Consider the following 17,080-nt stretch of genomic DNA (forward strand, 5'->3'; position numbering starts at 1 on the left):
TTGTATTTGTTTTGAAATTTTCCAGTTGTAATTTTGAATGCATTTTTATTCATGCATATGTAATTTTGAATGTATTTTAATTCATGTAGAGTTTCATTTATTCAGTGACTAATTATTTCTTGTTTTATTATTCAGAGTGAAGGACAAAAATGGCAAAGAAACAGAGAACCAACAAAAGCAAATCTAAAAAAGTTAAAGAGGTCGAAGAACATTGTGATCAGGAGGTTGAAGAGCACTGTGATCAGGATGGACAAGCACCAAGTGAACCTCAAACTGAAAAGCAACAGTCTGAACAAGAAACAACAACTAATTCTAATTCTGCGAAAAGAAGGTTGGGAGATGCACGAGGTGTTTCCTCTCTTAAAAAAGTATTGGTAAGGAAGGCCCAGGGCAAGAGATTTAAAATCAGATACAATGAGTTTGGAGTTCCTGTCGGAGATACTAGGTGTACCTTACAGTCCTACATAGGGCACCTGGCAAGAACTATGATTCCTATTGACATTGACAGCTGGCCAAATGTGGATCGGGAATTGAAAGATAAATTATGGCTTGATATTAAGGTATTAAATTATAGTTGACACACACAACTTATTTTTAGTACTACTATCTAAGCCTTATAAACTTGTGTATTTTATTGTCCATAGGGTACATTTAAAGTTGCTCCGGAAAGTGAGGCTTTGGTGCTTAAGTCTGCAGGAGAGAAGTGGAGACAGTTTAAAACTGATTTAACAACTAAACATGTGATGCCATATGCTGAAAAAAAGAAGAAACTGAAGAGGCCTCCAAAAAATTATCGGTTTGTGGGTCAAGAAGCTTGGACGAGATTTATCGCGCAGAGGACAGGTGATAAGTGGCTGGTATGGATGCATTTTTTTTGCCAGTGTACCCTTTTTGGATTTAGAATATTTACTTGGATATAATTATTCGTTGTATGATGCAGAAACTACGCACCCTGCAGAGCGAAAGAGTGCATAATCGAAAATATCATCATCGTTTGTCAAGGAAGGGTTACATTGGTTTACAAGAGGATGAAGTAAGAACCTAGCTATAATTTTTTCTCATCTTCAACAAATAAAGCACCTTTTAATTTTTTCTCATCTTAAACAGATAAAGAAAGGCAAACTGAAGCCCGAGGAGAAACCAGATCGGGCAATATTTTGGAAAAAGGCTCGAAAGTCAAAGCTAGATGATGAGGAACTTGATGAAGATAAAGAAGCAGTATTTGCCAGAATTGTAAGTAAAAATTATGAAAAAAACTGCATTTAATCAAGAAAAACAAATTATAATGAGAAATCTGTTTATTCCTTCATTATTCATAATATGTCCCTAAGATCTGATGTGTATTCATATCTGCAATAGAATGAATTACTCGAAAAGAAGGAGAAGGGTGAATTCGTACCATCTGGAACTGATGATGTGTTGACTACGGCACTCGGAACTCCTGAGCATTCAGGCAGGGTTCGAGGAGTTGGAGGTTTCGTCACCCCAAAAATGTTCTTTAATCTGCCAAAAGAGAGAAAACCTGCAATTACCAAGGCGGAGTTGTTGGCCCGTGATAGAGTGCTACAGGAGGAGTTGGTAAGAACAAGGCGGGAAATGGCTGAGCTCAAGTCATTGTTTACAGGATCTAATCAGCAGTCTCTGAATTTTTCGGAGAGAGCAAGTTGCCAACCAGTTGAAGGAGAACCAAAAGCAAAAGAAATATTGGTGAATGATGATTGTCTTGCTTATGATCAACCCCCTCCATCAGAAAAGAAGGTACATTTCACAAATATTATTGTAATTATACGGTTCTTCAAATTGTAGAGTAATTATATAATTTACTCCTTACAATTATAGGGTCCACAAATTTGTGAGCTTTCGGTGGATAGCATCGAAAATAAGGTTGCTTTTGGTACTGTTTTCGAAGATGATGAAATGAATGTTTCGGTTCATGGAGTGCCCCTGAAGCCTGGACATGCTCGTGTGTCGGTTGATGGACATATCCAACCAGATGCTTTAGTTCCCGTGCCTATACCTGGTGAAATTGAACATGTTCGTGAAACCGTTGGTTCACACTTGGCATGGCCTCGAAATTTAATCAGCCTACGGACAATTGTGGTATTTACATGTGCTTGTTGGTTGCTAAAGTTGTATAAAAGTTGAAAAATAGGGGTTAATTAGGTGAATAAATGTCTACTTATATTCTTTCATTTTTTTGTAGAAAAAGAAAAGAGATGTGTCGCAGTCAAAGAACAAGGGTGAGGTGCATAAAATTCAACAAGAGTTCACTCACATCAAGGTCAGCAAGAAAGTGCCACGCCAATACGAACAAAGCCATAGCTATAATCAGGGATCGGAATGTAAGTACTTATAACAATAGTCACCTCCTTCCACAGGTCGAGATAGGGCTCTCTGAGATAGGCTACCATCAAAAGAGCGCAGAACTCAGCTAAAACATTAACGAGAACATAGACTATAACACAAAACTCACTTAGCGAGAGAACATCTGCTTTCTTTCTTGGAATCATGAGTTTGCAATCGAGTATTGTACAAACATGCTACGACATTTATGAAAGCCAGCGGGGAATCTATCCCTATTCCATGTGATTCCGATGTGTTTGGAGTTGAGAAGACAATATATATATATTGCATGAGAATTTAAAAGCATTGTTAGAGTTTGACATGATTGGACAAGCTGCGATATCTGCGTATATGGCGTAAGTAATTTATTTTCGTGGTTATAGGTTCTGTTTGAATTATCGCACAACTGGTCTGCTAGTAATTTTAATTTCTCCCACATATGTATAGGCACTTGCATAGTACAATTAAGAGGGTTCGCAAGAATGATGATGTGGTCCTGTATGGATTTTTTGATCCTGGCGCCAACTTTAATTTGAATGCTGATTTTCAACGAAATGTTGGTAGTCGGTTGAAAGAGGGTAATCAAAATCACATATTCTTCCTGCCACATAATCATCAGTAAGTATTTTTAAATGCATATTGTAATCTATTAATTTAATTTTCTTTTAGGTTTTTAGGCTATTTTTAAAAATATCTGACTTGTGTAAATTTATAATAATACAGTTGTCACTGGATTCTGGTCGTAATATGGGATGGCGACATTTACATTCTCAATCCTTTGCCTCATCCAACCCATTTTGATGATTTAAAAAAAGCTTTATCAGAGTAACATTATTCCTTTTATTTTTTAGGTTGTTTTCATTTATTTCTTGTATTCGAAATATGACTCTTGACATCGTGTCATTATAATATGCAGGACAATAAAACAAGTTAATTCTCAAATAGGAAGGGGTAACAAAGCTCCTAAAATCAAGAATCTTGTAGTAAGTAATTTATATTATAATTTTTATAGTACAACAGGAATCTTGATTTAATCAGTTTGTAAAGCCAGTTTTTTTTTATCTTAATAGGGATCCCCGAAACAGCCTGGTGGGGTTGAATGTGGTTATGTGGTCATGAGGTACATGAAGGAAATTATTGAGGACAGAGAAATTTCTTTTACTTCTAAGGTCCGTACATTCATTTTTGTATGACTGAATGTGGCATTTTAGATGCATTTTTTTTATGATTTCCCTTTTCGGTTTACTCAATTTTTAGTGGGCGACCAAGACTCGCAAGTCTTACACTCTAGAGGAGCTAGACCAGGTTCGCTGTGATGTTATCGACTTCATTCAAGACAAAATGTAGATTGTAAATTTCCTTGCCTCGCTACTGTAAATTCTGGTTTCATAATGTACTTGATGATCGAATTTGTAAGATGCATGTTTGACAATGTGTTAGAACTATTTTCGCTATATATTTGTTGTTGGTTGGTTAATGTAGATGTTCTGAATTTTCTAGTAGATGTTTTAGGTTGTTGATTGGATAAAAACTGTTGTTGGTTGAATCTGGGTTAATTGTTGGTTGATGGGGTGAAAATTGTTGGTTGGTTGGATGGAAAATTGTTGGTTGGTTGGATGGAGAATTGTTGGTTGATTGGATTTTACCATATGGAGTTTTCTGGTTCATGCAAAAACAGAGATGCTCAGTTTAATTATAATAGAAACAGACATCACATTGTTATTAGAACCGATGTTAAAAAACCATAAATAACATCAGTTTACACATATAAAAGCAATGTCTTAAAATCACAAAGACATCAGAAAAATAAAATATTCGATGTTAATAAAGGAATATTAGCACATGAAAACAGGGTAATAACATCGATTTAAAAATAAACACCCGATGTCTATTTATCATACTAACATCGGTTTTTTAGAAAACAACCGATGTCTATTATCAACATTGACATCGGGTACTTAGAAAATGATCGATGTTTATTATCAACATTGACATCGGGTACTTAGAAAATGATCGATGTCTAATAAGATATAGACATCGGTTTTTTATTTTTAACCGATGTTATTTTATAAATATTGATTATGTGTTATAGTTTTAAACAGGCCTAATCGTCCTAATATTACATTTCTGAACTCGACATTAAACAATTATATAACATCAATGTGAATTAGACATCAGAAATTTTTCAGAAACGATGTGTAATATTACATAGACATCGGTTTTTAACCGATGTCTATGAGAAAATACATTTAACATCAGTCGCGAAGACATCATACATTTTTTACAAAAACCGATGTCTAAGGTCTTTTTTCTAGTAGTGTATGGATTTAAGTATTGGACCAGAGCAAGCAAGATTTCAGGACTTTGAAGTTAATGATCCCGAACCACCAATTGATGCTCAGGTTGTGCAAGTTTAAAATTCTTTCAATGTATGTGAATGTGATATGTCTATCATGTAAGGAAGACATATTTGTATATAGAATAAACTACATTTTTAATTGTTGTTCAATGTATATATATGTTTTTAAACATCTACAATAAACACAGCATGACAGTAATCCAACATAAATAATCAATCATATTTGCAATTATTGCATAAAAACGTTTATTACTATCCTTCAAGTAGAGAAATACAGTACATCATCACAGCATATCGACTACAACATAATTTATATATTTCGAGAATAATCATCTAACAATATGCTAAGCTTTCCACTTTCTTCACTCAACATATTAGCACGAGCATTCAAAGTATTAATATGTTCTTTCCATCCATCACCAAAATTTTTAAATGCACTTACCATTTCTTCTATGTTCTGTTTGAACATGTACAATAACATTGTTGGAAATGATATCCTCCTCCCAGCAAACAAAATATGCCCAAATGCACGGAGTAATAGACCATTAGACCTGCTAGATGGACCTCCGCTTTAGGTAGACTTGTGGAATTCACTTTGCACTAGAGCAGTCCAAGGAAACTATCATGAAGAAGGTAAACTATGGCCAGAGGGTTTGAAGATGGCACATCTTTAGAACTCAAAATGTCACAAATGCACTCTTCAACTGATGCTTTTCAAGATTTTACTTTATGCAATGAATTATTAAATTTACGCAATGTAATTGTGTTATCTTCAATTGAACCTATGTATCTAGAATTTTTATCTAACTATCTTTATCCCATATTTCTATAACCTTATTTTGATTACAAGATTATTGACGTATATGTTGTGCATACCATGTTTTTGGTTTACGGACACATTTCTAGCTTATAGTGGAAGTTTAAAGTAAATACATCTTTCACAAATATGTCAATGTTTGACAATGGAATCAATGTCTGCAATTTTTAAATGTTATCACTTGCATCAGCCTCAAATGCAAGTTGTAATTCACCTGTTCTATTATTTCGAGTCATATTGTATTAGTAACAATATTCATCAGGACAGTTTTTATAAGTAATAGATGTGACTGTTTATCAAGTATAGTGTGCAATTCAATCTTAATGTTTTCTGAAATGTATCTAATAAGAAGATCTTATAAATCACAGGATATTAATGGTCTTCATTTTCACCATATTGAGCATGTTTAGGCTGTTTAGAGACTAGCTGTTTCATTCTCATTCTTGATCAATATTTGGTTAAACTGACCAGCTGAAATAAATAACACCTCTAATGAAATGTATAGTATTGTCACCAATACTGATATAAGCGGAAGAGTGGAAGAGATGATTTCTCGGCTTTCAGATATGTATGCTAACATTTGTGGATATCATCTGCTAATACAAGAACCTGCTATATGGACCAATGTTTAATATAGCCATCTGAAACTCCCTTTGTACTATAGCAGATCATGGACATTAGCATGAAGCTCATGAAATATGACAGGTTTGGATAATGGTACATCTCAGGAACTCAGATTGCCACAATTGTAGTGTTTGACTTATGCTATTGAAGATTTAACGTCATTGCTATAAATTCTTATGTCAGAAAAATGAAGTTTTATCATCTTAGTTATAACTTATGATCTCAGGTATCTATCTATCTATATGCTATGTTTTATAAACTTCTTATAAGAAGATTGTTGACATGTATACTGTGCATGACATGTTTTGGTTATACAGCAAAATTGTAAGCTAATAGTGGCAGATTAAATTTTCTAAATCTATTTCAAATGTAAACTTTCTCAAATGTAATTATTTTCTAATGTATTCTAGCTCAATTGTAATCCTTTTCAGGCTGGTTATGCTATTGATGTGATATTGATGCTATTTATATGAATATGTTATCAAGTACAAGGAGACGCCGAGTAATATTCAACATGTAATGTTGTCTTACTATCAATAGAAAAATTACTTAATGTGCTATTAGCTCAAATTTAATGAATATATTTTCCCATTATATGTGAAAAGGATATTCACGTAAAAAAAAGTTATAAAAAGAGTAATGCTGTGTTAGTGTTCAACTGAAAAATTACGTAAATATTTCTCTTTATATTATTTAATAAATTAAAAAATAATAATTTTTTTAGCACGCGTAGCGCGGGAAAAAATCCCTAGTTATATATAATACCTCTTGTGGCTGATTTTGTGGGCAAGACTTTTACTAAAATCCTAGTCACCAAGGGAGAAGATGGAGAGAGCAAAAAGAAACGAGTTTGTGCTAGTACACATCCAATCCTTGAGTTCAAGCATTCGTGTGGATACCGATAGAGATCGCGAGAGCAGGATGCGTGGTGATTGAACAATCTTTGAATCTCCATTATTCAACCAATTTGTAAAGCTTCTTAAGGTAAAAAATCTGATCTACGAATTAAATATCTATTTTTTGCATGAATCCTGCGGTGAGTTTCCAAAATTTTGGTTTTTCATATTTTTAATTCATGTTTCCGTTGCGTTTATGTGCTCGAAATCCAATAGTGACGACCCAGATTCCTGACCCCGAATTTGGGGGAATTACAATTTCTCAACAATACAACAACAATATTACAGAAGGGGGTTGAATGGAATTCTGATTACTTTTTGATTTTCTGAAAAAACACTTTCTGAAAAATACAACTGTGTTTGAGAATATGCAAGAATGAAGATATAACTTTTATAGTATTCTACTAACACAAAGTAAATAAACATAAGTCTAAAAACTTTCTGGTGGATTTGTCTTTCCACCAGAGATGTATATTTGAAGAAATCTTTATGATGCAAGTTGCACACAACTGCTCACAAGTAAATCTTACAACTTAGAACTTGAGTGTATTTCTAGAGATACAACTTGCTTTCTACTTGTTGTTCTAGTTATTGTAAAATACTTGCTACACTTGGTTTATATATCACCAAGTTTACATATGGAATAAGATAAGAATAATATTCCTATCAGCTAGGTCCAATCACATGCTTCTTCATTTCTCTGTCTAATGCAATTTAAGTTAGATACGACATCTTTGAACGAGCTTGTTTGCATGGAATTGGAAATACTTCATTTTCTTCTAAAACCTACAACCAGGCTGTCACATTCCTTTTGTGCACTATTAACTCGTGTGACTCTGTCAGCTTCTGTCAAGTCACTTTCAATTGCTATCTTATTGATTATCCGTTGAAACTTCATAGATGTTATCCGTTGACACTATATTAGTGTCATCCGTCGAAGCTTTCTTGATAGAATTCGTTGATAGCTTTATCTGAAATTCGTTAAAGGTTTGATTGGCTTATCCATTGAAGGCATGTTAAATTATCTGTTGAAGCTTGTAGAGTCATTCGTTGAAGCTTGTAATTTAGCAGTTCAAAATATTTCCATAGCAGTTGATACTCTTTCACTTATACAAAATTGCAAGGCATTTTATATATACACTTAACCCACCTATTTTGTATATCTTTCTAGCAGTCAACATGACTTAGAAACTACTTAAACTACCAAATCCCCCAGCTATCATAGTGTACAAAATGTGCTACATACTTATTGACACAAGCTACCCCTTCAACGGATTGATAATTGTGGTTATCTGTTGAAGGCTACAAAAAGACACTTAATAAATCTACTTAAGGTGTTCTGGTGAGTAATCATCAAGAATATAACATATTCCTAACAATTATAATAGACAAAACATGGAAAATTTGATAGTTTCACTACTGGAAAAAGTAGAATAGACATCACCTCTTAGATATCGGTTGCTTCTGAAGTCGGTGTAACAGGTATTTTCTACATCGGTTTTAGCTAACCGATGTCTTTTGTTAATATACACAGCGGTGTATTAGCCCAAACGATGTTGTAAGTATAATTTAAAATTTACTAAAACGTGCCTTCCCCATTCCCCTGACCGAAATTTCGATTCCCTCTTGCAACTCCCTCATTTTTTTCCTTAGTTTTTTTTTCATTTCCCCCTCTTTTCAACTTAACACTTGAAAACATAAATTAAAAATAGAATACAACAAAACATTAATCATAAAATCAAAGAAATAACTTTACTCTCTACTCTCTCTCTCAAGACCAAACACTCAAGAACTCGATTGAAGAACAAGAATAGTGTACTCATCACTGATGATGATCTACAATCTTCGATTTTGACAAGCATATCTCCCCCAAATTTTCTCTCTCCAAGCTTCGTGGTCTACCAAAGCTTCGAGCTCAAATATTCGATTTCAGTTTGGGGGTTTCGAGTCTAGAGGTTGAAAATTTTGGAGTCGGAGGTTTAAAAAGGTGAGAACCTCAAGAATTCAATTTCAAATTTGGGGTTTCAATTTAAAACCCTATTTTTTGAATTAGTTGAGGATATGTATATTAGTTGAGGCTTTGTTTATGTGAGTATTAGGATTTATTTAGTACATTGATGGATTTCGTGATTGTCTCTTTGTTTTATTTTGAGATGTGGTTTATAAGTCCCCGCGTCATGAGTTTCTCCAGTCAAAATTTATTGTGGTCGGTCCCTGATCCCAAGTCCTGATGCAGTTTCTTGATAGCCTTTTAGGCCATAATTAGATTTTTTAGGGCAGAGATTAGCTTTTTTTAGGACATGGTAATTTTTAAATAGTGACTTCCTTCTACTTGTACCATTTCTGATCAATCGTATTGTTTATCCCTTGATTTTTCTGCAACTACTTTGAATTGTGATTGAATCCTTTGTAGGGTCTTTTGATGTCAAATTTTCCTTTCCGGAAAATGAATTTCAAAGTGAGTATTCAAAGAGGGTATTTGCCGAGAGTTTGGATGCTCAGGTTACTGCTTTGACATATTAGAAAGTGCTAGTCTTGGATGGCAAGGGTAGGTTAAATTATTTCGCACAATCTCTTTCTTTGTACTGATACTGCATATTTTGATGATTATGTCCTAAACTTTTTTTGCATATATTATTATATCTTACAAATTCTTATAAAAGTTTTGTCTAAAAGAGAGTATATAGTTTAACTTTACGTCTATATAAATTGATGATATGTTTTGTAGCTAGATGCATTTATGTGCTCCATCAATAATGTGAAAGTCAACAATGCAGTTGATCAAAGGGCACGTAATGTTGTACCTGGTGTAGAGGTAAAATGGTTGGTTATGTGTCTTAAAAAGTTGAACTATCCTTCCTTGAAGTTTTTCTTGACACTCTTGGTCCAGAAGATAATTATCTGATAATTACAGGGATTCCTGAGATAATAATTATCTGGCCAAGGGCTTGCATTCATAGTTGGTGGTGGATTTGGTATGGTTTCTGATTCACCAATAACATTTAGAATGAGTCCAGATGAAGGCTTTTTTTGGCGGTCTAAAAAGGAGAAAAATTGTGATTAGGGCCTGTTATATATAAAAGACATAGCTTAAATTTTAAGTGGCCTGGGATTCTAGGTTTCCCATTATCTGTCCTGAAGTAAGTACTAGGCATTGAATATTTCAGTATTTACCTTTCTCGTTTCCAATAACTTAGAAAGATCAAGAGATTATGACTTTATTGAACTGCCGCATTTCACATTTTTCTTGAGGAATAAAAAAAATTGTAAAAATTATTGCAATCATTTCCCACAAGCATCAGATCTCCGCCCCCTATAATTTTTGAGTAGTGTACACAACTCTGATTTATGTTCTAATTGATCTATCTATAACTCTTCGTGTATTTTCAAGAGTTTTATTCCCTCTTTGTGTGGTTTTACTTGTGCAGAAAAGTCTTGAGGTAGGTGAAGTCCTCGTTGTTGATGTGTCCAGCATCATCGCGTTGTCAGGAACAGTGGATGTACAGATCAAATTTAATAGTCCCATGAGAAGGGTAGTGTTTGGGGTAATCTTCTTATTATCTAGTTTATTATTATTATTTACTTTTGCCCGCCTTTTACATCCAATGAAGAAATACATAATATGCTATTTCTCAAAATTTTAGCAGTCAGTCAGCTAGTATATATATTTATCCAAATATATCCAGCCACGTAGTACAAGTTGAAAATTCTAGGGAAGTGAAATCACTTGACTATTTGGGTTTTGTTTTATAGTGGAATTATTTTAATATCAAATCCCTATCCTATTCTGCATCATACTTTATTCTCGAAAGAATGAAGAAAATTTACAGGTAGTAAAAGTTCTATTCAGTGATCACCATTGCTTTAATAATTTTTCCCATTGAACAGGTAATTTCTAGATGGCATGAACACTGGACATCAAACAAGGTATATGATAGGGACATGATTGTGCTTCAGGGTCAAGAGAAGGTGTTCCTTTCAAAGTCAATGGAGGGTTTTACTGATGTCAACAAGGAGTACACAAATATTTTACTTTTACACCCACACAAGCTGATCTTTTGGTCCTGGCATTCAAAAATTTAGCTTAGACGGCATGGCAACAGCCAACCTGAGTAGTTTGGTGCTCCCAATCTTCAGTCATTGCCATCTACAGTTATGTCCAAATGACAGGTACTACATTTAATATTCGACGTGGTTATAACTTGATTTCTTGTTCACATACAAGCACAAGCCAGTTGATATCATTTGCATTGTTAATATACCGGGACATGCAACTCCAATAAAAGAACAAGATTATGGATGTTTGGGGGAGTAAGGCAAGAGTATGTGAATTATTTGAGCGTGTGTATGAAAGAAATTAGACATCTATTTAGGTTTTAGCAAAGTTAGAATTTTTATTCAACAAATTACAGTATGAATTTTTAGTTGTACTGCAGGGTGAGAATGTAGTAACAGTTGTTATAACAGGACCTGGTATCATCTTCATACAGAGCATGCCTTTCCATAGGCTTTCTCAACGGATAGCTAGGTGAAGTCTTTTAATCCTCCACAAAGCTTTATGTATTTGTGTCTTCTTCCCTCTATTTTGACTTCAGTGGTTCTCCGTTTCTTTACAAGGCAGTTGCATCTCCATACATGAGAGATAACCCGAAGTTCTTCTTTCATATAGCTGTTTTTTTCTTCTTAGCATATGTGGTGATTTTGTCATCCTTAATCTTGACTGACATATGATAAATTTAGTATCTTTTACTTCAGTATCTTATATAGAGCACATGATGATATCTTAGAAAGCCTTCCGGAACTGCTAAAGAGTGTTCACTTGAAGAGTGTTCAACAGATGGAACCTGATGATGGTCCAGATAAAGAAACTTAATGTAAGAGAAGAGGCTCTTGGAGCATCATTCATCTTAGATCTGTTGCAAAAATATAATATACTAACATGATTTTATTTGGTCTCTAGCTCAGCTACAAAGAAGTTTGAGCTTGTAGAGTGTGACTTGGAGAAATCGGATCAAATTTGACCTGCAATAGCAAATACATCGACTATGATATGTTGTATTGGGGCCAGTGAGAAAGAGATATCTTACATTACAGGACCTTATCAAATTGACTATCTGGCCACTAAGAATCTTGTTGATGAAGGTAATAAAAACTTTGGGGTGGTTATATGATTGTTTTTTCTCATTAGTTGATTACTAATTACCTGGTTAGTAAGCATTAATCATTATAGATTTTATATGAGTTTTGAGTTAGTGTAATACCTTAAAGGTATTCAGGTATGAATGAAGGGAGATGACCTGGTTGTAATGTACATACGCATATGTTTGTATGTGTGTATGAGCGCGCCTTTTCGCACACTTGTCTGGGTATATAGGTTTGTGTTTTTGTTTCAAGCACTCACTATTGTTAAAATTGAGTTGACACGAATATTAACAAAATTAATAATGTGTGTGCATGTTTTAAGTATCAGTTTCTTTCTTCTTGATGTTTAGAAATACGAGGTTTTCACTAGAAGCAATCACTTAAAACAAATATTTTTCTTAAAAGGAAAAAAGCAGATATGCTTTTGTATTAGTTTACTAAATTATTTACAGAATTATAGTGCACTGAATATGCTTGTACTTGAGGTGTCTATTTGGTGAACTCCAAACAATTTGATGCTAGCAATATCACCAATTGTATTTAGAGTGACAGTTAACCTGAATTTATCGATTAATGTTACGGAAGCATGTTTGTCACCAGCTAATGTAACTTTATCGGTCTTGTTATTATATTGTATATTCCCTCATTTGTAATTATAGTTTTATAGTTACTGATATATTAAACGGTCTCTCAGATTTCCTTTTGTTTTGTATATGAAGTGTTTTCCCAAAATGAATTGCTATAAAAGCTATTTGTTAAAAGAGTTAGGAGCATCTAATTACAATATGTAAGTAGTGTGACATGATTATAGTGAAGGGGCTGTTGAACTTGGAGTAGTTTGATTCTTATACAACAGTAGATGCAATGTAATCTTATACTTTTATTTATGATTTTGATATGAATACAGATATAATGTTCTCAACCTCTCTAATGTTAACTTGCACTTGTTTTGTTTTCAGAGTTGTGACCATCCTTAGATTGTCGATATTCTCTCAAACACCTGATAACTAAAGATCTTCACAACTCCTGGAAAGTTTTGCTTACTTTCCTGTTTGGTTTTCGTTGTTAGTATTGTTGGTACCAAGTCAATATAGACAGTAGTAGAATAAATGGATGGATATGTGTAGTACTTGATGTTTGGATTAGATGAATCTATTGTACTTGATGTTTGAATATTCGTTGTTAGATTTATAAATAACTGGTAATATCCAGTAATTGGTTTTGGTAGTTCATTGGTTTGACAAATTTTTGGCATCTATATTTTTAAAATGTGCATTAATAAAACAGGTAAATACATCATTACAGTGGAAAATGATGGTTGTCAAAGCTTAATACATCAGTTTTAGTTAAACATTGATATCATTAATACCGAATAAAACCGATGTTAAATACTACAATAAAAAAGTTTTAAAACATAAAACTGAGTTATTAAGCTTTATAGACATCAGTTGGTCACCAATAGAAATTAGTTCTGAATAAACAACTGATGTCAAAAGTTATGTTTACATCAGTTTTTCTTGAAAACCGTTGTTATTGGTATTAGTAACATTAGTTTATTGGGTAAATGGAAGTATTTTGCTTATCTCACATATGTTAAAATTGATAAAAATATCATATTATGATAATATATGAAGATTAGATATGCATTACCAATTTCATCTTTAAAAACTGATGTTTTACGTCTTCTTTAACATCAGTTGAAAACCAATGTTAAGCGGGGGGTCTTTAACATCATCCACAAAGACATCGAATTTTTTTGTTCATAGACATCGGTTTTAGCCGATGTATGTTCTACTTTTTCTAGTAGTGTCGGTTGATTGGTACGTACTGAAATTACTTAATTACCCTCACTTAAATTAATATTAAAGCATATTCAAATTAATTTTATTGTCTATTCCAATTGATAATCATAATACAAACATCTACGCCTCAAAATCACAACATTCGTACTATGATTCAACCAACTCAATTTCGAGTTAGTAGCTTACAAACTTTTGATAACGTATCCGAACGAGCCCAATAAAACTGATCAATGTTATATTTTTATTTAAACATTAAAAATTTGTTAGTCGGTTCGGTGACTTGTAATTATAATAATATTTAAAATAAAATACTTAATATTCATAATATAATTATATAAATTTTATAATTCATCATCTCTAGCTTAAGCAAATAATATATACTAATTACCCGTCCGAAACTAAGTTACGTAGTTGGCCCTATCTTAAAGAAAAAAAATTGATTTAAATATAGTTAGTTGAATTTTGATAAAATAATAAATACTACTGATTTGATTAAAATAACTTATACTATTGATAAAGCAAATTTAAATTTGAATGATAATTTGTTGTCGATAAAAATATCATTAGGCTATAATAAAATAATATATATTATTTATTCGGTCAAAAATTAAAAATAAAATCCATCCCAAATTAAAATAAAACTAAAAACAAACTAATCATCATCTCGATCTGGTTGTGTTAGTCCCAAAGTATCATAAAAGGGGGTTGAATAGGATACCTACAAATTGTTTTCCATTCGTTTCAAGTTCTTCGTTTAAAGTATAGAATCAAAATAGGCACAAAATAATTTGAGAAATATTTTCTTTTATTAATATAAATCTTGAGGTTGCTACACTCTAATCAATAACGATTAGCTACAACAAATTTGACATCATAACAGTATGTTTACAAGCTTAATAAATATGACCTTCAATGGACCTCTCGTAAAATAAAGTTGGTTGCTGAGGAAGATGAATGCAGAATTGAAGCCACTTCTGTTTCTTTTTGTGTAGACTTCAAATTCTGTTGGACACATGGCACACTGTGAGCCAAGAATTCTAAATTTGCTTCTATTTGTTTTACAAATCCATGATACAATTGTCTAGACAAACTTGACCATTACTAATCGACAGAATAAGGTTAGTAATCCTATGTCTTACTTCTAGCAATCAACAGTGTGATTTCTAGAAATCGACAAAGTCTTTTTCTAGAGATCGACAATAATTTCTTAGAAACTTTACTATTAATTCCTAGAAATCGACAAAGTAAATTCGATTAGTAGACATGCAAATTAAAACTTCGAGTGGTTGATTAGTAGATTTTCTATTTAACCTTGTCGATTACTAGTTCTGGACTTAGCAGATTTGGGCCTTGGGCTGAAATATCTTTGGGCTTTAGTAATTACTTCTATAAATAATTGCATTAGAAGAATTTCAACCCATGAACCATTTCTTTTTTCCTGCGGCCCTTTCGAAACAAGTCATGATGTCAACTGAATTCTTTTGACTTCGGATTAAAGATCCCTTTCTTGATATGCTGGCGTTTAGTGCACTAGTATGATTTACAAAAGACTAGCATTGAGATGAATCTTTTTTGTATATGTTTAATATTTAGTTGATGTCGGTCTTCTGTAGCATTTTGATTTTAGTCCACAGAAATCCTGAGATCTTTAACACTTTTAATGAATGCATTTCATTGTCACTCCAAGTCCTTTGATCTTTAATTCTTCATGGAGGCTTGAACATATTAATAAACTTTTTTTCATGACCTGATTACGGACTTAGAGTATTAATTCCATATTTTGATTCTTTGTATTCGTCCAATCTTCATTTTCTGGATTCATGTGCATTATTGTTAATATTATTTACCTGTTTCTTTTTAATATTGAGTTATATTCCCTTGATTACATAGTATGTTATAATATGCTTTACAATCTCCCCCTTTTGATTGTTAGAGTTCGACAAGCAAATCCCTAAATGATAACTCAATTGATAATAAAGAAAAAGTAAATAATGAAAGCAAAAAATATTATTAAATGCATTCTGGATCACATATACAATTCTAGATTTCTTAAAGTACAAGTACAAGAAAAATAAATGTTCCTCTAGACTGAAAAAATAAACTGATAGGTCCCATGTAAGGATTTAATAAGCTAGAAGGGTGGTTGAATAGCTTATGACCTTTTTAAATTTAGAGCTTGACTATTTCATATTTTCTTTTCTCCTATTTATGTTTAACTTTTTATATTCAAGTAAGTTAAATGCGCAAATTAAAGATATGAAAAAAAGATAGTAAATGCAGTCGATTTTATCCTAGTTCGCGGTGGCTAACTTAGCAATCAGAGTCCACTCACCCCTAGTCCAGTCCCCGAGCTCCTCCCCGGACTCGAGGTTTTCTCCAATATAAAGATACTCCTTTATAGCAGGTCGAGAAGCCTTTACAACTAACTGCTATCTATTTATCTTAGAGCATTACACACACGTAATCTTCTCAAAATAAAATAGCTAAACTATATTACTAGAACTATCTCATAGCGAAATAACCTAGTCACCTCCTCAAGTGCTTGTAATGTCATTTGTAGTCTTAGTACTTCTACTTTTTTATTGGTCTTGGGTCTTAGATCTTAAATCTTGGGTCTTTTCTTTTCCTTACGGTGTAAAGGCAACTAACTCTCGTTAGTACGTCTAAGACTTGGGTATTAGAACAAGGATTACATCACATCACTTCACTATCACCTCACAAAAAAAAAATACAAGATACTACCTAAACCTGTTTAAGATTAAAAACAAATGCACGCTATCACGCGTTTAGCTAGTGCGTAAAACATATAAATTACCGGAATGTGCCACACGATAGAAAAATCATGCAAACAATATGCAAGACAAGTGGATCAACTTTTATGCACTAGGATGTGTTTTATTCGGCCTTGTAGTTGAAGGAATGACTAAATGAAACAAGCAACTTAAATTAAAAGATCGAGTCACCTAATATTGCTCCTTTGAGTCCCTTTAACGAATAAGTTCAAAGGTATATAAGGGCTCAAATATACAAGACTATAACTAGCTAAATGAGCTTGGTGAATGGATTTCTTCGAGTTGGAGCAACCAAGTTAAGAAGC

The 17,080-nt window shown here is 33.0% G+C and overlaps 1 protein-coding gene across 24 annotated transcripts; it reads left to right on the top strand.

Moving 5' to 3' along the window:
• The first annotated feature begins 8,765 nt into the window (after positions 1–8,765).
• Positions 8,766–13,413, top strand: LOC141697582 (uncharacterized). 24 transcript variants are annotated; one of them, XM_074502030.1, is made up of 9 exons: positions 8,766–9,026; positions 9,453–9,587; positions 9,768–9,854; positions 10,468–10,584; positions 10,928–11,209; positions 11,465–11,567; positions 11,795–11,913; positions 12,000–12,181; positions 13,141–13,413. In XM_074502030.1, the coding sequence occupies exons 2-5, from the start codon at positions 9,579–9,581 to the stop codon at positions 11,120–11,122; spliced, it is 408 nt and encodes a 135-aa protein (XP_074358131.1). In that variant the 5' UTR covers positions 8,766–9,026; positions 9,453–9,578; the 3' UTR covers positions 11,123–11,209; positions 11,465–11,567; positions 11,795–11,913; positions 12,000–12,181; positions 13,141–13,413. The 24 variants fall into 24 exon arrangements, 19 of the variants coding, with proteins under 19 accessions (XP_074358131.1, XP_074358137.1, XP_074358136.1 ...); XM_074502036.1 differs by having other exon boundaries at positions 11,827–11,913; XM_074502035.1 differs by having other exon boundaries at positions 11,476–11,567.
• The last annotated feature ends 3,667 nt before the right edge of the window (positions 13,414–17,080 follow it).

Source organism: Apium graveolens, chromosome 11 (genome assembly GCF_009905375.1).
Source record: "Apium graveolens cultivar Ventura chromosome 11, ASM990537v1, whole genome shotgun sequence".
NCBI lineage: Eukaryota > Viridiplantae > Streptophyta > Magnoliopsida > Apiales > Apiaceae > Apium > Apium graveolens.

Bases quoted from the DNA above. Each gene is read 5' to 3' on its own strand.
- LOC141697582 (XM_074502023.1), top strand. The intron at 9,855-10,467 runs GTAAAATGGTTG...TTACTTGTGCAG, and splicing joins ATGTTGTACCTGGTGTAGAG to AAAAGTCTTGAGGTAGGTGA. The intron at 10,585-10,927 runs GTAATCTTCTTA...CCCATTGAACAG, and splicing joins TGAGAAGGGTAGTGTTTGGG to GTAATTTCTAGATGGCATGA.